Consider the following 21749-nt stretch of genomic DNA (forward strand, 5'->3'; position numbering starts at 1 on the left):
GGGTATCGGCACTCAATACCTTTTAAAGGTATTGACTGAAATGTAATGCTCTGAGAGTTTTCAGAAAATTAAGAAAATCTGCTGCACACATTATAGAACCATATTTCCATATTTTTTTGTTTATTCTTCATTATACTCTGGACAGCAGATGTAAAGGGATCTATATAACTCATATATTGAGAAAAGATTACTGTCTGGTTGTATTTCATATTAAAAGACAGCAGAATAATACTTCACTGGATTCCTGTTTTATTTGCAGAATTATTGTGAATTACTGTTAAAACATAATAAAACTTTTGAGACCACTGGACACTTAGCGTCACTGTTCCCCTCAGTAAGATGACCCTGTTGATGAGGATGGCAGAGACATTATTAATTTTAACGATGATGAAATCTGAGAAAGCTTCAGGAGAAATTAACTTTTTCTGCTTATGACATTATATCATATCATTATACCTGATCCTATCAAGTATTGTAAGTAAATTAAAACAATAGTATTTTCCTTTAGCTCCTTATTTTCAGGGCACCAAATTAGTTAGAAAATGCATGTCCATGTTTGTTTGTGAGATATTCACAAATGGGGAACCAGCTCAGCTCACACAAACCTGCTCTATCACTTCTAATGGTCAAAAACTCAGAAACAGATTCTTCATTGGATATGTTATCCAGGATCAAATTGTATTTTATTGCCATCAGAAAAACCAAACAATAGGCTACATGAACAACCAACTACAGAAAAATGTCACAGATTCCTTTTTTGATAGCGCAATCCTGTTGAAACATGCTGCGTTTAAAAGAAACCATGTGACGAAGCTCCACCTACTCACTGCAACAAATCAACAAAACCGAAACTATTATTCTTTTACTAAACGGTGACACTGAGAGACAGACTCAAAAAAATTACCAGGGTAAAATGTCAACCTTCACAGACGGATGAAGACAGAAGTAAAACAGAAAAACTGACATTAAAACTAGCAGCTGACTTCAATCACTAGAGGTGAGTTTTCAAAGAATCACAACTCAATATTTGACTTGTATGCATGTTCAGTTTTAACTTTAGCTTTGTCAGGCAGTTAAAATACACTGCTCGAAAAAAAAGGAAGGAACAAAACAATCACACATCGGATTATCCAAATTGAAATCTTTACTGATTTACTTGCATAATTTGTTGAGAACAAAATGATGTAGCAATGGTCAAAGGAAACCAAAATCATCAACCCATTAAGGGCTGGGTTCAATATCAAACCGAAAATCAAAGTCAAAAAATTAAATCGTTGATCCAACTTGTATGAATTTCATCACGGCGACTCCTAATGTGACTCAGTAGTGTGTATGGCTCCTACCTACCTACACTCCCAATAACATCTGGACATTATGAGTCGGCGGGTGGTGTCCTGTGGGATCTGGTCCTGGACCTGGGTCAGGCAGTCAGTAGTGGTTCTAGCTTGTACGGCGCCCTGGGTGAACTTCCTTACATTCCCCACCTGAGGGCGCCACAGACCACTGAGCGTGGTAGTGAAGCATTTCTGTGTATTCACGGTGGTGCCGACTTTACCAGGAACTTCACCACTGAGCGTTTCTATCTTATTGCTATTTTTCCTCTTTGAAGTTGTTTCAAAGCAGGTTATAGTAACCACTTTCTTCAGGGACAAATGTGTCACCAATTGCAATGGGGTGATTCAAAGACGCGTTTTTAATTGTTTTTGAACAACAGAGGTCTACGGCACAGAAAAATACGATATTTCAGACTTTGGATACATACAGAATGTTTCTTGGTCAGATTAGTTCAGTGTTGGTTTCTGATTTAAAAAATAATATAGAAAATCTCCAGCATCAAGTCTGTTGGGTCTCTGGCACCAGCATCTCAGAGCATCTGAATCAAGGGTAAAGCATCAGCATATGTAGCTATTTCATTGCTGATAAACCATTTATGAACTTTGTGGGTGGGGGGGGGGGGGGGGGGGGGCAGAGCTTCATGTGTAAGTACTACAGTAGCTATCTTGCTGCAGCTCAACAATGTGGAACAGTTTGGTGTGACAATTGACAGCAACTATGTGGGGTCAAAATCACCATGAAACAATTTACACTGGCATTGGTAGGGATGTATGACTTCTATATATACACAAATCTATTGTCACAACAAATATTACAAGACAATGGATAAACATACACAAATCTATACCTATGACTCTCACTGAATAACTCAAGAAAATGAGATACTATGACTGACTTTTTGTAACAACATTATCCTTTGTGTGTTTTCAGCTTCACTCAGAGAGAAAATGGCTTCTGGACCAGAAAACGATCTCTCCTGTCCCGTCTGTTGTGACATCTTTATAGATCCTGTTATCCTGACATGCAGTCACAGCTTCTGTAAAGTCTGTCTGCAGGGATGGTGGAGAGCGAAACAAGAACAGGAGTGTCCAGTTTGTAAGACTGTATCTGGAAGTAAAAACCCGCCCTGTAACTTGGCGTTAAAGAACCTGTGTGAGGCCTTTTTACTAGAGAGAGATCATAAATCTTCAGCAGGGTCTGAGGGTCTCTGCAGTCTGCACTCTGAGAAACTCAAACTCTTCTGTCTGGACCATCAGCAGCCAGTGTGTCTTGTCTGCAGAGATTCAAAAACACACAACGACCACAGATTCAGACCCATTGATGAAGCTGTACAAGATCACAAAGAGACGCTCCAGAAATCCCTGAAGCCCTTACAGGAGGAACTGAAGCTCTTTAAAGAAATTAAAGGAAACTGTTATCAAATAGCAGAATACATTAAGGTCCAGGCCAGAGACACAGAGAGTCAGATTAACGAGCAGTTTCAGAAGCTTCACCAGTTTCTACAAGAGGAAGAGGAGGCCAGGATCTCTGCTCTGAGGGAGGAAGAGGAGCAGAAGAGTCAAGTGATGAAGAGTAAGATTGAGGCTCTGAGCAGAGAGATAGCAGTTCTTTCACACACAATCAGAGTCACAGAGGAGGAACTAAGAGCTGAAGACGTTTCATTCCTGCAGAACTACAAGACTGTAGTGGAAAGAGTTCAGCAGTACCCCCTGCTGGTTGATCCAGAGCTGGTCTCAGGAGCTCTGATAGCTGTGGCCAAACACCTGGGCAACCTGACCTACAACATCTGGAACAACATGAAGAAGACGGTCTCCTACACTCCTGTGATTCTGAATCCAAACACTGCTCATCCAAACCTCATCCTGTCTGAAGATCTGACCAGTGTGAAACGTGGAGAGAGACAGAAGCTTCCTAAGAACCCAGAGAGGTTTGATTTCTATCCCTCTGTCCTGGGCTCTGAGGGTTTTAACTCAGGGACTCATATCTGGGATGTTGAGGTTGGAGACAGTACAGGCTGGTATATCGGTGTGGCAACAGAGTCTGTCCAAAGAAAGTCAACCATACAAGATATAAAAGAGTACATCAAGTCTGGATTATGGGCAATACTGCTCAGTAAAAATAAATATAAAGCAGTCTCCCCACTGCAGCTCTGCACTGTTGTCTCTGTGAACAAGAAGAAGAAAAAGAAGCTGCAGACGATCAGAGTTCATCTGGACTACAACAAAGGAAAACTGTCATTCTCTGACCCTGATACTAACACACACATACACACCTTCACACACACTTTTACTGAGAGACTGTTTCCATACATTACCGCTTTGGATCTACTCCCACTGAAGATATTACCCATGGTCTCTGATGATGACGATGATGACGACGATGACGATGATGATGATGATGATGATGATGATGACTGCAGTGGACCCAGTACATCTTTAGGCTCAGGTGTACTCTGTATTTAAAACCACTGATGTCTGTGTCTAAATAAATTAATCAAAAACTAAACATTTTTGTTTGTAGTGCTTTTTAGAGTTTTGAGTGTTTATGACACATTGAAGAAAGTCCACTGCACTGTTTGAAATATTCACTGTCAGATTTAGGACATTATAGAATATAAAAGAATTTCAATTTTGTTTGGCTTAATAGCACTAGATAGCTAGGCAGGACTAAAACGTATTAAAAGTAGAAAATCATGCAGGAATTATATTGTTTTTTAAATTCATCACCTATTTTATATGACTAACAGTTAGCTTCATTTGGGTTCCTGCCCATGGAGATGTAGAGGGGAATGAGGAGGTGGATATGCTGGCAAAACAATCACTTAAAATACAAACAGTAAACAAGGACATTCCAATAAGTAAATCTGAGGCTAAAACAATCATTAAAAAACATATGCAAAAAACATGGCAGGAATATTGGGAAATACATGACACTTGAAGACATCTTTACAATATACAAAAACAAGTAGGTTTAAGAAGGAGGATGGGCAGGAACTGGAAAGAAGAAACCATTGTTACTCGACTCAGGATAGGGCATACTGGTCTCAATCATACATTGCATAAAATTCAAAAACACCCCACTGGTAAATGTGGACAATGGGGATGTTAGGAAACTGTTCAGCATGTGCTGCTTGAATGTATGGAATATTAAGGAGAAAGGAAGGAGCTAATGTCAGTATTAAAGAAAGATAACAAAAGTTTCACTGTTAGGAATATTGTTGGAAATACAACAAGGGACGTCTATAATAACTTAATAAAATATCTGAAAGAAATTGGGTTAATAGCAAGAATCCGAGAGTTTAAGGTTGTTGTTTTTTGTTTTCTGCTAATCTAATGTCCTACACTACAGTCCGGTAGGTGGCGGTAATGCGCCTCTAAACTGGTTTCACTCAAATTTAAAGAAGAAGAAGAAGAAGAAGTCAGGAAACCTAAACTATTATTCTCCCGTTAAATTTAGAGAGAGACAGACAACCAAAACATTCACCAGCAGGGTAAAATCTCAGCCTTCACAGACAGATGAAGACAGAAGTAAAACAGGAAAACTGACTCTTGTAATGGTAATTTCAACTTCTTTGTAAGATACCAAACCTCCCACCGTTTCACCAAGTTATCAGACTTTTAAATGTAATTGTAAATTCAATTCATTTGCATTTCTACTACCTGAGACACCCATCCTCCCACTTTCTCATCAATATTCAAACCCTTTTGTATTTTAAATTGTGTTGTCAAGGACCTCTTAATTTCACACTTCAGGGGGTCGGAGCCGATACCTGCGAAAGACAAAAGAGTGTGAAAGCACCCTATAGGTAAGAGGCCGACCCCACAACAAACAGAGGACGTTGAACACACCCCAGAGGTGGGCCTTTCCCTCAGGTATAAATTTTCAAGTTTCCCCATGCTCGGGGTCTTTCTTCATTTTGAAACAGCTCGCTTGTTGATTGACCTCTTTGCAAAGAAAATAAAACCTTGTCGGTCGACGGAAGTCTCTACTTCATTCTTCACCAAGAGCACAGAATTTCCACGACACTCAAATTAGCAGCTGACTTCAATCACTGGAGGTGAGTCTTCAGAGTATCACAACTCAATGTTTGACTTGTGTGTATGTTCGGTTTCAACTTGTGGAGACATCTTTTGCCAGGCAGTAAATACACTGCTTGAAAAAAAGGGAACACTTAGTTACACATCAGATTATCCAAGTTGAAAATCTTTACTGATGTATATGCATAATTTGTTGAGAGCAAAATGATGTAGCAATGGTCAATGAAAACCAAAATCATCAACCTATTAAGGACTGGGTTCAAAATAAAATCTTCCTTGCTTCCTCCCTTTCTTTCCCCCTTCCCTCCTTCCTTCTGTCTGTCCATCCTTCTGTCCTTCCTTTCATCTGTCCTTTCTTTCTTTCTTTCTTTCTTTCTTTCTTTCTTTCTTTCTGTCGTCTTTTCGTTCCTTACTTCCATATATCCGTCCTTCCTTTATTTTCTTCCCTCCTTTTTTTCTGTCTTTTATTGATGCGTTTACTTTGTAGCACTTTGATATTTGCTTCAAATGTAAAGTACATTACATATAAAAATGTATTATACATATTACATAGATAGATATGAATAAAAATCAAAATAGAGAAAAGACGATAACCTGTGAGTTTCCTAATAAGGTAGACACCATTGAGCATGTGCAGGCATAATTACAAGAGGTTATGTTATGTGCAGACAAACAAATGTGTCACTTGGTGTGATTCAACGTGTTTTTAAATTGTGTTTGGACAATAACAGAGGTCTATGGCACAGAACAATAAGATATATCAGACTGTGGATACACACATAATACTTGTTAGTCAGATAGTGTTGGTTTGGCTCTGCACATGATATATGTTGACAAAAAGAAAAATATAGAGAATCTCCAGCTTCAATTCGGTTGGGTCTCTGGCACAGCAAGATGCTGTGGGTTAGTTAAATCTGCTGCCTTTAAGCCATCAGCATCTCAGAGCATCTGAATCAATGGTAAAGCATCAGCATCTGTAGTTATTTCATTGCTGAGAAACCATTTATGAACTTAGTGGGTGGGGGGCAGAGCTTCTTGTGTAAGTACTACAGTAACTATCTTGGTGCAGCTCAACAATGTGGAACAGTTTGATGTTTGCAATTAACATCAACTATATGGGGTGAAAATCACAATTACAAAACAATTTACACTGGCATTGGTAGGGATGTATGACTTCTATATATACAAAAATCCATTGTCACAACAAATATTACAAGACAATGGATAAACATACACAAATCTATACCTATGACTCTCACTGAATAACTCAAGAAAATTAGATACCATGACTGACTTCTTGTTTCAACATTATCCTTTGTGTGTTTTCAGCTTCACTCAGAGAGAAAATGGCTTCTGGACAAGAAAATTATCTCTCCTGTCCCGTTTGTCATGACATCTTTATAGATCCTGTTATCCTGACATGCGGCCACAGCTTCTGTAAAGTCTGTCTGCAGAGATGGTGGAGAGCGAAACAAGAGCAGGAGTGTCCAATTTGTAAGACAGTATCTGGAAGTAACAACCTGCCCTGTAACTTGGCGTTAAAGAACCTTTGTGAGGCCTTTTTACTAGAGAGAGATCAAATATCTTCAGCAGGGTCTGAGCCTCTCTGCAGTTTGCACTCTGAGAAACTCAAACTCTTCTGTCTGGACCATAAGCAGCCAGTGTGTGTTATCTGCAGAGATTCAAAAACACACAACAACCACAGATTCAGACCCGTTGATGAAGCTGCACAGGATCACAAAGAGGAGCTCCATGAATCCCTGAAGCCCTTACAGGAGAAACTGAAGCTCTTTAAAGAAATGAAAGGAAACTGTGATCAAATAGCAGAATACATTAAGGTCCAGGCCAGAGACACAGAGAGGCAGATTAAGGAGCAGTTTAAGAAGCTTCATCAGTTTCTACAAAAGGAAGAGGAGGCCAGGATCTCTGCTCTGAGGGAGGAAGAGGAGCAGAAGAGTCAGATGATGAAGGAGAAGACTGAGGCTTTGACCACAGAGATAGCAGCTCTTTCAGACACAATCAGAGTCACAGAGGAGAAACTAAGAGCTGAAGACGTTTCATTCCTGCAGGACTACACGACTGCAGTAGAAAGAGTCCAGCAGTGCCCCCTGCTGGATGATCCAGAGCTGGTCTCAGGAGCTCTGATAGACGTGGCTAAACACCTGGGCAACCTGACCTACAACATCTGCAACAAGATGAAGAAAATGGTCTCCTTCACTCCTGTGATCCTGGATCCAAACACTGCTCATCCAGAACTGATCCTGTCTGAAGATCTGACCACTGTGAGATGTGGAGAGAGACAGAAGCTTCCTAAAAACCCAGAGAGGTTTGATTTCTATCCCTCTGTCCTGGGCTCTGAGGGTTTTAACTCAGGGATTCACACATGGGATGTTGCGGTTGTGGACAGTACAAACTGTTATATCGGTGTAGCAACAGAGTCTGTCCAAAGAAAGTCAACCATACAGGACATAAAAGAGTGCATCAAGTCTGGATTATGGGCAGTACTGCTCAGTAAAGATGAATATGCAGCATTGTCCCCACTGCAAATCTCCACTGTTTTCTTAGTGAAGGACAAGGAACTGCAGACAATCAGAGTTCATCTGGACTACAACAAAGGAAAACTGTCATTCTCTGACCCTGATACTAACACGCACATACACACCTTCACACACACTTTTACTGAGAGAGTATTTCCATACATTACCGCTTTGGATGAACTCTCAATGAAGATATTACCCATGGCCTCTGATGATGATGATGATGATGATGATGATACCAGTGGACCTAGTACATCTTCAGCCTCAGGTGTACCCTGTAACCACTGAAATCTGTGTCTAAATAACTGAATCATAAACTAAACATGCTTGTCTGTACTGCTTTTTAGAATTTTCAGAAGTGATATAACACATTTAAGAAAGTCTGCTGCACTGTTTGAAAAATTCACTGTCAGATTTTAGGACATTATAGAATATAAAATAATTGTTTTTTTTTTGGCTTTTCTTCATTATACTTTTGACATCAGATGTAAAGAGTCTTCATAACATAAAGAACAGTCAAACAGGTTCGGGTTTTTGGACATAATAGATCAGTGTTTTTTGATTGCCCCTAATTATACTCTGGTCATCAGATCTAAGGCTCTCATGGATCTCAAGGCTCTCAAGGCTCTCAGATCTCATGGGCTATCTACATAACTCTGGTACATATATTGAGAAAAGATTACTGTCTGATTGTATTTCATATTAAAAGACAGCAGAATAAGACTTCACTGGATTCTTGTTTTATTTGCAGAATTATGGCGAATTACATTTTGTTGAAGCATGATAAAACTTTTGAGGAACAGTGGACTCCTCTTTGTCACTTAAGTGACCTTAAGAGAGGCAGATTAAGGAACAGTTTCTACAAGAGGAAGAGGAGGCCAGGATCTCTGCTCTGACGGATGAAGAGGAGTGGAAGAGTCAGATGATGAAGGGGAAGATTGAGGGTCTGTGTAAAGAGATAGCAGCTCTTTCAGACACAATCAGAGTCACAGAGGAGAAGCTGAAAGCTGAAGACGTTTCATTCCTGCAGAACTACAAGACTGCAGTGGAAAGAGTCCAGCAGCACCCCCTGCTGGATGATCCAGAGCTGGTCTCAGGCGCTCTGATAGATGTGGCCAAACACCTGGGCAACCTGACATTTAACATCTGGAACAAGATGAAGAAGACAGTCTCTGGATCCAAACACTGCTCATCCAGAACTCATCCTTTCTGAAGATCTGACCAGTGTGAGACGTGGAGAGAGACAGAAGCTTCCTGAAAACCCAGAGAGGTGTCATCTTTGCACCTCTGTCCAGGGCTCTGAGGGCTTTAACTCAGGGACTCAAAGCTGGGATGTTGAGGTTGGAGATAGTACAGACTGGATAGTCGGTGTGGCAGCAGAGTCTGTCCAAAGAAAGGGACACACAGACATTAAGTTGGGTTTATGGGCAGCTAAGTTCAGTCAAGGTAAATATACAGCAGTCTCTCCACTGCAGCCCTCCACTGTCCTCTCAGTGAAGAAGAAGCTGCAGAGGATCAGAGTTCAACTGCACTACAACAAAGGAAAACTGTCATTCTCTGATCATACCTGATCATATCTGAACATACCTGAGCATTACAGAGGAATGACACACTCCTTTGACTGTTGGGGTGAATCCAGTTGAACAGGTTTATATTAATAACAAGCCATGTGATGAAGTGACAGATATTCTCTGTATCAACAAGTCAGGAAACAGAAACTTTGTTCTTCCACTGAACGGAGACCAAAACACAGAGAGAGGCAGATAACCAGTTGATTCATCCTTTAGACTAAAACCTCAACCTTCACACACAAATGAAGAGAGAAATAAAACTGGAAGCTAACTTTAATCACTAAAGGTGAGTTTTCAGAGAATCACAACTCAAAGTTTAACTTGTAATAGGTTATAGGTATGGTAGGGACATCTTTTGTTAGATTGTTAAAATGGTTTTGTATGTGCATTTTCTGTCTGCTCCTAATCCACTCACAAAGAAGAAGCTCTGATAGATGTGGCCAAACACCTGGGAAACCTGACCTTCAACGTCTGGAACAAGATGAAGGAGACAGTCTCCTTCACTCCTGTGATTCTGGATCCAAACACTGCTCATCCAAGACTCTACGTCTCTGAAGATCTGACCTGTGTGAGACGTGGAAAGAGACAGAAGCTTCCTAAAAACCCAGAAAGGTTTGATTCTTTTATCTCTGTCTTGTGCTCTGAAGGCTTTAACTCAGGGACTCACAGCTGGGATGTTGAGGTTGGAGACAGTACAGGTTGGTATGTTGGTGTGGCACCAGAGTCTGTCCAAAGAAAGGAACATACAGACATAAAGTTTAGATCATGGGCAGTAAAGTTCAGTGAAGGTAAATATACAGCAGTCTCCCAACTGCATCCCCCCACTGATCTCTCAGTGAAAAAGAAGGTTCAGAGGATCAGAGTTCGTCTGAACTACAACAGAGGAAAACTGTCATTCTCTGATCCTGATACTAACACACACATACACACCTTCACACACACATTCACTGAGAGACTGTTTCCATACATCACCACTTGGAATCAACTCCCACTGAGGATATTACCTGTGGTCTCTGGTGATGATGATGATGACGAAAGTGGTGATGATGATGATGATGATGATGATAATAATAATGACAGTGATGAAAGTTATATTTTTGGGAGGCCCTTCTTCAATTTAAAACCACTGAAGCCTGTGTATAAATAACTGAATCACAAAGTAAACATTTTCATCTGCAGTGCTTTTAACACCTTTCAGTAATGAAGTGTTTATAACTAACCTGAGTATCTTAAAAAAAGTCTGCTGCACCGTTATGAAATTTTAGAACATTATAAAACAGTACATCCATTATTTATTTTTGGTCTCACCTTTGTGAGGCCTTCTTAACTATAACTAACTCTGCTTGCGACACAGTCCCAAGGTCAGGACAAAGTCTAAAGCAATTTAGGAGTTGTGACAGTGTGATATCATATTGTAATCTTGGCTTTTATTTTAAAGACAACTGTGACTACTGGTCTCTTTTTCTGTGGTTCTCGCTGACTTAAACGTTAGGTTAAACAAGTCTGATATACTGTATTCCTCTGTGCTGTAGACCTCTGTTTCTATAAGCTCTGGCTTTAGCTCAACAATGTAGTACAGTTTGAAGTTGGGTATCCCCCATATCCCACCCTTTTACTCTTTATCACAATAAACCAGGTTTGGCAGAAAGACAACACAAAGACTTAGCAACTCAGCATCGATAGTACTGGTTACATTATGTTGAGTCAAAATGGCCATGAAACAATTCACCTTGACAGTGGTAGAAACATGTGCCTTCCGTAGACCCAAATCTATGACTAAAATGAGTTAAAACATTAGTATTGTCCTTCAAAAATCCCCTGGTCAAAAACAAAAAGATTCAGATGATTCTTGATTAGACTATGTGTGTGTGTGTGTGTGTGTGTGTGTGTGTGTGTGTGTGTGTGTGTGTGTGTGTGAGTGTGTGAGTGTGCGTGTGTGTGTGTGTGTGTGTGTGTGTGTGTGTGTGTGTGTGTGTGTGTGTGTACATGACTATGGCTTTCACTCTCTACCATGCACGCTCTCGGTCGCTCCAGATTCTGGGATACTGTATCTAATATGTAGGTGTCAGGGAGCAACTATCAATGTGCCGGACACTACCAGAACTTCAGAACAGCTGGGATGTCTGCTGTTGTTTGCGGATTGTTAATGTGGGAAATTTGGATGTGCAAACAATACATTAACCACATGACTACTATAATAAACCGGGAGCAAAGGTCAGTTTAATACAGACTGATCCTGGTTTCAATTGCTAACCAGTTGACTGAGCTGTAGGCTACAGTAGGCCTAAAGTTTCTATCTGCTCATCGCCTTCAGATTTCTGTTCCAAGACCACTAAACCATGGCGTCCTGGACTAAATAGCCTTCTAATCACCTCAAGTTTTAAAATTGGAGCATTTAATGTTGCAGATTTGGCACTAAAAACACTAATATATAATTCCTCAATGCCTCATGAGTGATACAATGGCTCCTTGCAAATACATTGTGTGTATTCGGGTCTGCAGAGGGGTAAGCTCTGCTCTAGTGCAAAGCAATAACAAATTCACACACAGTCTCATTATGACGTCTTCTCCATGAATTCATTATACTCTTAAAATGTTGGGCCATCTATGTAACTCTGGCCAATACATTGATAAAAGATTACTGTCTGATTGTTGACAAGAGTTGTAAATCAATTTAAACAATAAATAATAAGAATAAAAATAACAACCCTGGATTAGAACTTAGAAACAGACTCAAACAAACAGACTCTCTCTCAGGATTAATTTCTATTTGCCTACCAGCAGAAGGTTGAAGAGCAGGTGAACAGTTGTGCATAATAAACCATGTGGAAAGCTCCGCCTATTCCCTGGGTCGCATTCAACAAGTCAGGAAACGGGAACTGTTTCTTCGACTGAACTAAGATGCAATCAAAAAGAGGGAGAAACATAACCAGAAGATTCACCATCAGGCGAAACTCGCAGCCTTCACAGACGAATGAAGACAGAAGTAAAACCGGAAAACTGACATTACCACTTGCAGCAAACTTCAATCACTAAAAGTGAGTTTTCAGAGAATCACAACTCAATGTTTGACTAGTTGTGTTGTATTACAACTAGGGCTGCGCAAGTTGGTGAAAGTCATATTGCGATTATTGGGGAAAATATTAGATTGCGATATAATAAACAAATAGTATCATGGGTGTAATTACTGATGATTTTTAGAATCAAAGTTACCAATTGTGAGGTGAAGTTTATGTCCATTGATTAATCTCCACCACTTTCATAATAGTACAGTTACAGTCCGGATCATTTTATGAAATCCCTCTTTGTTAACTGAGTACAGGCAGGGCATTATGTCTTTTCCCACTCAGTACATTATGAAGTCGGTTTGTGTTTTGTTTTGTGTAAACAGCCTGTAAAGGCTGGTCTTAAGTTGTGTCTTTTTTAGTTAGCGCTTTCACTGCGATGCATTCATATTTTACTTTGAGCTGTTTATACTGCTGACATAAACTTGTTGTGTTGCTGCGTGCTGTAGGCTTGGAGACTTTCATTTGAGATGTTTTACAGAGTACTTCTTTCTGCGCGATGTCGCTGAGCTTGAATCCAAAATATCACCATCTAACAGAGGTTGCGGTTTTTTTGGCCACCAGTTCAGCGTCGTCCTGCTCTTTAACACACGCTCCACAGAGACCGAGAGTAGTCTGTAAAGTATCTCAGCTGATGGTGCTTAGATGACCGAACGCACACTTTTAAATTGAATTAAGTTTCAATGTCTTTTATTGATTAAAAGTCTCTTTTGCGATTATATAATTGCACAGGCTGACATCACGATTGCGATTAGATTAATCGTTTCACATGTAGGCTATACAACATTTGTGACTGTAAAACGCTAACTTTATTGAATATGTATTTGTATTTTCACTCAGAGAGAAAATGGCTTCTGGACCAGAAGATGACCTCTCCTGTCCCGTCTGTTATGACATCTTTAAGGATCCTGTTATCCTGACATGCAGCCACAGCTTCTGTAAAGCCTGCCTGCAGGAATGGTGGAGAGCAAAACAAGAACAGCAGTGTCCAGTTTGTAAGGCTGTATCTGGAAGTAACAACCCGCCTTGTAACTTGGCGTTGAAGAATCTGTGTGAAGCTTTCTTACTGGAGAGAGATCAGAGATCTTCAGCAGGATCTGAGACTCTCTGCAGTCTGCACTCTAAGACACTCGAACTCTTCTGTCTGGATCATCAGCAGCCAGTGTGTGTTGTTTGTCTGCAATCAGAATCGCACAGAAACCACATATTCAGACCCATCAATGAAGCTGTACAAGATCATAAAGAGGAACTCCTGAAATCCCTGAAGCCCTTACAGGATAAAATTAAGATCTGTAAAGAAGTTAAAGGAAAATGTGATCAAACAGCAGAATACATTAAGGTCCAGGTCAGAGACACAGAGAGTCAGATTAAGGATCAGTTTAAGAAGCTTCACCAGTTTCTACAAGAGGAAGAGGAGGGCAGGATCATTGCCCTGATGGAGGAAGAGGAGCAGAAGAGTCAGATGATGGAGTACAAGATTGAGGGTCTGTGTAAAGAGATAGCAGCTCTTTCAGACACAATCAGAGTCACAGAGGAGGAGCTGAGAGCTGAAGACGTTTCATTCCTGCAGAACTACAAGACTGCAATGGAAAGAGTCCAGCAGTGCCCCCTGCTGGATGATCCAGAGCTGGTCTCAGGAGCTCTGATAGATGTGGCCAAACACCTGGGCAACCTGACCTACAACATCTGGAATAACATGAAGGAGGTGGTCTCCTACACTCCTGTGATTCTGGATCCAAACACTGCTCATCCAATCCTCATCCTGTCTGAAGATCTGACCAGTGTGAGACGTGGAGAGAGACAGAAGCTTCCTGACAATCCAGAGAGGTTTCATCTTTGTACCTCTGTCCAGGGCTCTGAGGGTTTTAACTCAGGGTCTCACAGCTGGGATGTTGAGGTTGGCGACAGTACGTCTTGGTCCATTGGTGTGGCAGCAGAGTCGGTCCAAAGAAAGGGACACACAGACATTAAGTTGGGTTTATGGGCAGCTAAGTTCAGTCAAGGTAAATATACAGCAGTCTCTCCACTGCAGCCCTCCACTGTCCTCTCAGTGAAGAAGAAGCTGCAGAGGATCAGAGTTCAACTGCACTACAACAAAGGAAAACTGTCATTTTCTGATCCTGATACTAACACACACATACACACCTTCACACACACTTTCACTGAGAGACTGTTTCCATTCATTAGCACTTGGAATCAACTCCCACTGAAGATATTACCTGTGGTCTCTGATGATGAAGATAATGATGACAGTGATGGACGTGTTATTTTCAGTTGGCCCAGTACATCTACAGCCTCGGTAAACCCATTTTCAATTTAAAACACTGAAGCCTGTGTCTAAATAACTGAATCAAAAGCTAACATGTTCTATAGTGCTTTTAAGACTTTTCAGTAATAACACTGTATTTATGAGTATCATTGAACAAAATCTCCTGCACTGTTTTAAGTTGTCACTATGAATTTTAGGACATTATAAAACAGTACATCCATTATTTATTTTTGGTCTTCATTATACTCTGGATTTAAGATGTAAGATGTAATATACATAACTCTGGTACATATATTGAGAAAAGATTACTGTTTGATTGTATTTCATATTAAAAGACAACAACATAAGACTTCACTGGATTCCTGTTTTATTTGCAGAATTATGGTGAATTACATTTTTTTGAAGCATGATAAAACTTTTGAGAAACTTAGAAGAAAGTTAAGGTCACTGTTCCCCTCACAAAAATGACCCGATTGATCCTATCAAGCATTGTAAATGAATTAAAACAGAAGTGTTGTACTCCAGAAACTCTTTATTTTCAGGGGAGAGATTCTCACCAAATCAGTTGCATGTTTGTCTGAGAATGAGGGACATGCTCACAAAAACTGTACCTCTGTAGCACTTAGTGGTCAAAAACTCAGAAATGGATTCAATTTTATTCAGGATCAATCTGCATTTGACTGCGCCCAGAATAAAATGCAAGTCTTATCTGAACTGTCAGAGTCTTAAATCAAGTTTATAAGATATGAAACAATATGATAAACTATATTGTTCCTGCAGGTAAATCTGTCTTGGCCTCAACAGGATTTAGAGCCCATCATAGCGCAGAGATAGGACTGGTGAAATTTACAAGTGACATCCTAATTGCTTTGGATAAATGACTTCTCTCTGTACTTGTTTGATCTAAGTGCTGCATTTGATACCACTGACCATTACATCCTATGACAGAGACTGGAGCACTTGGCAAAAAAAAGGAACTTCACCAAGATGGTTTAATTCATATTTAATTAGAGCATGTTAATGATGAATACTCCATGCACACAAAAGTCAGACCAGGTGTTCCTCAAGCTTCAGTGTTTGAACCAACAGGTACTATTCACCTTACTTTTTTTACAGTTATTCTGTTCATCTACTGACCCACACTCCAGTCTAGTAGATGGCAGTAAATGGACCTATAAACTGGTTACAAATCTCCAATAAAATCCAACAGTAGGAGAAGAAGCCACACATCTGTTCCTCTGAGTTTCTGTGGTTTCTGTCAGTGCTGTGTTTTCCTGTTGCTGAGGTAAGAGTGGAAAAATGCTGCTGCGCTATTTCATTGTTTTATGCAAAGCTCTAATTGTTAATCTTGTAACTTTGAATGCATGTAGTTTGTTTTTACTTATCTTTAATGTTACCACACTGCTTTGTGTTGTTTTTATTGTTAATATAAGCCTCATAGATATATTTTATTTTATTTTCTGAGTCAATTTATGTAGACGAGGAAAATTAAACTAACAGCAGAGGAGATGAAACTAAGATCATCTGTCTCAACAGTAAATCATCTGTTGAATGTTTGATGGTTATTTATTTAACCCAAGCTTTAGAATATAACCACAGTGAAATAATAAGAAAATAAGTTTTATTTCTCTCTCTCTCTCTCTCTCTCTCTCTCTCTCTCTCTCTGATCTTTATTTTCTCTTCTCTTTCTGGAAGTGAACGAGAAGTCTTATTTTACTTTTAACGTTAACAAACTAAGATAAATGTCCTCCTTTCATCCTAAACTGGTCCTAAATCGATGTGAGAGTACTTCCTTGTTTTATGAATTACGCGCACAAAGTTGAAGCAGCCGCGCTGTGCATGTTTAACCAATCAGCGAAGTTCATTCCTGTAAACAAACCCCATTCAAAAAGTTGCTGTGCTTTTGGGAAATGAGTCATATAATGACTCTTGGCTTGAAATGTCCTTGCATTAATACTGCCAGTTTTATTGTTGTTAAAGGAGATGGAATAGGACTTTCAGTTCTTATTTTATTATATTATTGGTTATGTTTGAAGCATAGGCTATAACTTCATTATTTAAATTTCTATGATTTAACATTAATTATTACAGGTTTCTCATAATATTTCTGCTTGTATATTAATTAATCAAATCAATTGATAGCACATCAGTCTGCTGCACGTGTTTGCATTCTGTTTGGATCAGGTCTTTTTTTTCTTTTTCCAAAATGGATTTCTGGTTCAGAAATGTTTTCCACAGGTCCATTTCAGATCGGGTCCTGCATTTTGGACCTGTGAAGAACTCTACTCTGTAGCACTTCTATCAGTCAAAAACACCTTTTACCTTTTTAAATAGCAGATTAAATAAAAGTTAAAGAGACAGTTTTTATCTTAATGGATTTAGAGTATCTTGAAACAGACTTTGGACCTTTTCTGATCTTTTCTGATTAGTAATTGGATTCAGGATGAGTCTGTATTTGACTACCAACATTGGGCACAGATACCTGAACATTTACACTCACACAGTGGAGGGACACTCACTCTTTAAAAAAAAGATGAATTCAGTTGAATAGTTTAAAGAGGAATATCTAACAAATCTCCACCTCTTCTCTGTGTCACTTTTGTCAAACCAGAAAACAGTAACTGTTATTCTCCCACTGAGAGGAGATTCACCATCGGACCACAACCTGAACTGAAATACTGACGCTGAAACTTTCAGCTGACTTCAATCACTGAAGGTGAGTTTTCAGAGAATTACAACTCAAGCTGTTAGTACCAAAATGAGATACCATGGCTGACTTCTTGTTTCAACATTCTGCTTTGTGTGTTTTTAGCTTCACTCAGAGAGAAAATGGCTTCTGGACCAGAAGATGATCTCTCCTGCCCCGTCTGTTATGATATCTTTAAGGATCCTGTTATGCTGACATGTGGCCACAGCTTCTGTAAAGTCTGTCTGCAGGGATGGTGGAGAGCAAAACAAGAACAGGAGTGTCCAATGTGTAATGCTGTATCTGGAAGTAACAACCCACCTCGTAACTTGGCATTAAAAAACCTTTGTGAGGCCTTCTTAATGGAGAGAGATAAGAGAGCTTCAGCAGGGTCTGAGCCTGTCTGCAGTCTGCACTCTGAGAAACTTAAACTCTTCTGTCTGGATCATCATCAGCCAGTGTGTGTTTTTTGTCTGGAATCAAAAGCACACAAAAAACACAAATTCAGACCCATCAATGAAGCTGCAAAGGATCACAAAGAGAAGCTCCAGAAATCCCTGAAGCCCTTACAGGATAAACTGAAAGTCTTTAAAGAAATTAAAGGAAAATGTGATCGAGCAGCAAAACACATTAAGGTCCAGGCCAGAGACACAGAGAGTCAGATTAAGGAGCAGTTTAAGAAGCTTCACCAGTTTCTACAAGAGGAAGAGGAGGCCATGATCTCTGCTCTGAGGGAGGAAGAGGAGCAGAAGACAAAGATGATGAAGGGGAAGATTGAGGGTCTGATCAGAGATATAATAGCTCTTTCAGACACAATCAAAGTCACAGAGGAGAAACTGAGAGCTGAAGACGTTTCATTCCTGCAGAACTACAAGGCTACAGTGAAAATAGTCCAGCACCGCCTCCTGCTGGATTATCCAGAGCTGGTCTCAGGAGCTCTGATAGATGTGGCCAAACACCTGGGCAACCTGACCTACAACATCTGGAATAACATGAAGGAGGTGGTCTCCTACACTCCTGTGATTCTGGATCCAAACACTGCTCATCCAGAACTGATCCTGTCTGAAGATCTGACCAGTGTGAGACATGGTGAGAGACAGGAGCTTCCTAAAAACCCAGAAAGGTTTGATTCCCATATGTTTGTCTTGGGCTCTCGGGGCTTTAACTCAGGGAGTCACATATGGGATGTTGAAGTTGGAAACAGTACAGCTTGGTTCATTGGTGTGGCAGCAGAGTCTGTCCGAAGAAAGGCACCCATACAAGATATAAAAGAGTGCATCATGTCTGGATTATGGGCAGTACTGCTCAGTAAAGGTAAATATGGAGCATTTTCCCCACTGCATCCCTCCACTGATCTCTCAGTGAAGAAGAAGCTGCAGAGGATCAGAGTCCATCTGGACTACAACAAAGGAAAACTGTCATTCTCTGATCCTGATACTAACACACACATACACACTTTCACACACACCTTCACTGAGAGACTGTTTCCATTCATTACTGCTTTGGATGAACTCTCACTGAAGATATTACCCATGGTCTCTGATGATGATGATGACGATGATGATGATGATGATAGTGATGATAATGATAGTGATGTTGTTATTATTGTTGATGATGATGATGATGATGTTAACAGTTTTCAGTAATGAAGTGTTTAAGACCGAAACCATGGCGTGCTGTTAGACTCAGATCTGACTCAGTCATATTAAATCAATCACCAAAACAGCCTTCTATCAGCTTAAGAACTAACCAAGGTGAAGGGTTTTATGTCTCAAACAGACCAGGAGAAGTTGATTCATGCTTTCATCTCAAGTAGATTCGACTACTGTAACAGTCTTCTGATTGGACTCCCACAAAAAAGCATTAAACAGCTGCAGCTCATTCAGAACGCTGCAGCTCGAGTTTTAACCAGAACAAAGAGATCAGAGCACATTACTCCAGTTCTAAAGTCTTTACACTGGCTCCCAGTCAGCTAGAGAATAGATTTTAAAGTTCTGCTACTGGTCTACAAATCACTGAATGGTCCAGAATACATGAATGACATGTTAGTAGAATATAAACCCAGTAGAGCTCTGAGATCTACTGACTCAGGCCAGATAGTTGAGCCCAGAGTTCAAACTAAACATGGTGAAGCAGCTTTTACACAACTGGAACAAACTACCAGCAGAACAGAAATCAAAAAATGTGAACATTTTAAAATCCAGGTTTAAAACATTTCTCTTTTCAGGTGCTTATGATTGAGCTATTTTAAAGCATTTTAAATTATAATCATTCATTTGCACTGTTTCATTTGTGAGGCTCAACACTGACCACACAAATGACAGAGAAACAAACTGCTCTCAGATGGGGGAAAGTGAGATTTTAACAACCCAAACCTTTGGTTAAATGTAGAGCTTTACCCTTTCCCAACTTGCTAGCATATCAAGAGTGATACCAATGATGATGATCCTCACCACTTCCATCATCGTCATCATCATCATCATCATCAGGATCATGATGGAAGTAGTGATGATGTTGATTATGATGACACTGGAGATGATGATGATGGTATACTATATTTTTAAAACCACTGAAGTCTGTGTCTAAATAACTGAATCATAAACTAAACATGCTTGTCTATAGTGCTTTTTAGAGTTTTCAGAAGTGTTTATAACACATTTAAGAAAGTCTGCTGCACTATTTAAAATATTACTGTCAGATTTTAGGACATTATAGAACAGTTTTGCTTTTTTTATTTCTTCATTATACTCTGGACATAAAATGTAAAGGGATCTATATAACTCTGGTACATATAGCTTATTGAGAAAAGATTACTGTCTGATTGTATTTCATATTAAAAGGCAGCAGAATAAGACTTCACTGGATTCCTGTTTTATTTGCAGAATTATTGTGAATTACTGTTTGTTAAAACATAATACAAATTTTGTATTGTACTGGACACTTAGCGTCACTGTTCCCCTCAGTAAGATGACCCTGTTGATGAGGATGGCAGAGACATTATTGATTCTAACAATGAAGAAATTTAAGAGAGCTTCAGGAGAAGTGAACTTTTTCACTTGTGACATTATATCATATCATTATACCTGATACTATCAAGTATTGTACGTAAATTAAAACAGTAGTGTTATCCTTTAGCTCCTTATTTTCACGGCACCAAATTAGTTAGAAAATATGCATGTCCATGTTTGTTTGAGATATTCACAAATGGGGAACCTGCTCACACAAACCTGCTCTAAAGCACATCCAGTGGTAGAAAACTCACAATCAGATTCAGGCTAACAGATTCTTCATTAGAAATGTTATCCAGGATCAAATTGTGTTTTACTGCCATCAGAAAAACAAACAATACATACACGACCAATTACAGAAAAATTAAACACTCTTTTTTGATAGCTCAATCCTGTTGAAATGGTCTGCATTTAAAAGAAACCATGTGACAAAGCTCCACCTACTCACTGCAACAAGTCAGGAAACCGAAACTATTATTTTCCCACTAAACTAAGAGAGAGACAGACAACCAAAAATTCACCATCAGGCTAAAATCTCAACATTCACAGACGGATGAAGACAGAAGTAAAACAAGAAAACTGAAATTAAAACTAGCAGGTGACTTCAATCACTGGAGGTGAGTTTACAAAGGATCGCAACTCAATGTTTCACTTGTAATACGGTGAATGTTTGGTTTTAAGTTAGGTGGAGACATCTTTTGTCAGACAATCAAAATACAATGCTCGAAAAAAATATGTTCAAGCTGAAAATCTTTACTGATGTATTTGCATAATTTGTTGAGAACAAAATGATGTAGCAATGGTCAAAGGAAACCAAAATAATCAACCCATAAGGGCTGGATTCAAAATCAAACGGAAAATCTAAGTAAAAAAAATTAAATCATGCTGATCCAACTTGCATGAATTTCATCACAGCAACTCATAATGTGACTCAGTAGTGTGTATGGCTCCTGCCTGCCTGTATGCACTCCCAATAACATCTGGATATACCATAGACTGTGGGATATACTCCTGATGAGTCGGCGAGTGGTGTCCTGTGGGATCTGCTCCTGGACCTTGGGGCATCGGTGATCTCTTAGGCCAGTGATTGCCAACCGGATGGGGCGCCAGAGTTCCACTGGGGGTCGCGAAGCCCTCTTGATTTGAAGGGCTGTAATCATTTTGTGTTAAATTTAAGGGCGTGTGTAACGTGAGCAACCCTCCTGCAGTATACACAGAGGTTAACTAGCAACGTAAACAGG

The 21749-nt window shown here is 39.7% G+C and overlaps 5 protein-coding genes across 5 annotated transcripts in view; all 5 read left to right on the plus strand.

The window, feature by feature from the left end:
• The window catches only part of osgn1 (oxidative stress induced growth inhibitor 1), a 135421-nt gene that overhangs the window by 18500 nt on the left and 95172 nt on the right, over nt 1-21749 (plus strand). The window lies entirely within an intron of this gene.
• On the plus strand, nt 873-3797 carry LOC128356308 (nuclear factor 7, ovary-like). Its single transcript, XM_053316810.1, has 2 exons — nt 873-997; nt 2266-3797. The coding sequence occupies exon 2, from the start codon at nt 2283-2285 to the stop codon at nt 3795-3797; it is 1515 nt and encodes a 504-aa protein (XP_053172785.1). The 5' UTR covers nt 873-997; nt 2266-2282.
• Nucleotides 5305-10235, plus strand: LOC128355355 (E3 ubiquitin-protein ligase TRIM39-like). The gene is made up of 7 exons (XM_053315597.1): nt 5305-5392; nt 6702-8186; nt 8500-8568; nt 8746-9077; nt 9205-9355; nt 9900-10048; nt 10140-10235. The coding sequence occupies exons 2-7, from the start codon at nt 6719-6721 to the stop codon at nt 10233-10235; spliced, it is 2265 nt and encodes a 754-aa protein (XP_053171572.1). The 5' UTR covers nt 5305-5392; nt 6702-6718.
• LOC128356309 (nuclear factor 7, ovary-like) lies at nt 12346-14901 on the plus strand. The gene is made up of 2 exons (XM_053316811.1): nt 12346-12518; nt 13386-14901. Exon 2 carries the CDS (start codon nt 13393-13395, stop codon nt 14863-14865), a length of 1473 nt encoding a protein of 490 aa, XP_053172786.1. The 5' UTR covers nt 12346-12518; nt 13386-13392; the 3' UTR covers nt 14866-14901.
• Nucleotides 17644-21587, plus strand: LOC128355356 (zinc-binding protein A33-like). The gene is made up of 2 exons (XM_053315598.1): nt 17644-19035; nt 21504-21587. The coding sequence occupies exons 1-2, from the start codon at nt 17644-17646 to the stop codon at nt 21585-21587; spliced, it is 1476 nt and encodes a 491-aa protein (XP_053171573.1).

Source organism: Scomber japonicus, chromosome 3, assembly GCF_027409825.1.
Source record: "Scomber japonicus isolate fScoJap1 chromosome 3, fScoJap1.pri, whole genome shotgun sequence".
In the NCBI taxonomy this organism is placed as follows: domain Eukaryota; kingdom Metazoa; phylum Chordata; class Actinopteri; order Scombriformes; family Scombridae; genus Scomber; species Scomber japonicus.

Coding starts and splice junctions, on each gene's coding strand:
- LOC128356308 (XM_053316810.1), top strand. CDS start 2,283: ATGGCTTCTGGACCAGAAAACGATCTCTCCTGTCCCGTCTGTTGTGAC.
- LOC128355355 (XM_053315597.1), top strand. CDS start 6,719: ATGGCTTCTGGACAAGAAAATTATCTCTCCTGTCCCGTTTGTCATGAC. Junction 9,078..9,204: donor GGAACAAGATGAAGAAGACA/GTCTCTGGATCC, acceptor ACCTCTGTCCAG/GGCTCTGAGGGCTTTAACTC. Junction 9,356..9,899: donor GGCAGCTAAGTTCAGTCAAG/GTAAATATACAG, acceptor CCACTCACAAAG/AAGAAGCTCTGATAGATGTG.
- LOC128356309 (XM_053316811.1), top strand. CDS start 13,393: ATGGCTTCTGGACCAGAAGATGACCTCTCCTGTCCCGTCTGTTATGAC.
- LOC128355356 (XM_053315598.1), top strand. CDS start 17,644: ATGGCTTCTGGACCAGAAGATGATCTCTCCTGCCCCGTCTGTTATGAT. Junction 19,036..21,503: donor CACTGAAGATATTACCCATG/GTCTCTGATGAT, acceptor GATATACCATAG/ACTGTGGGATATACTCCTGA.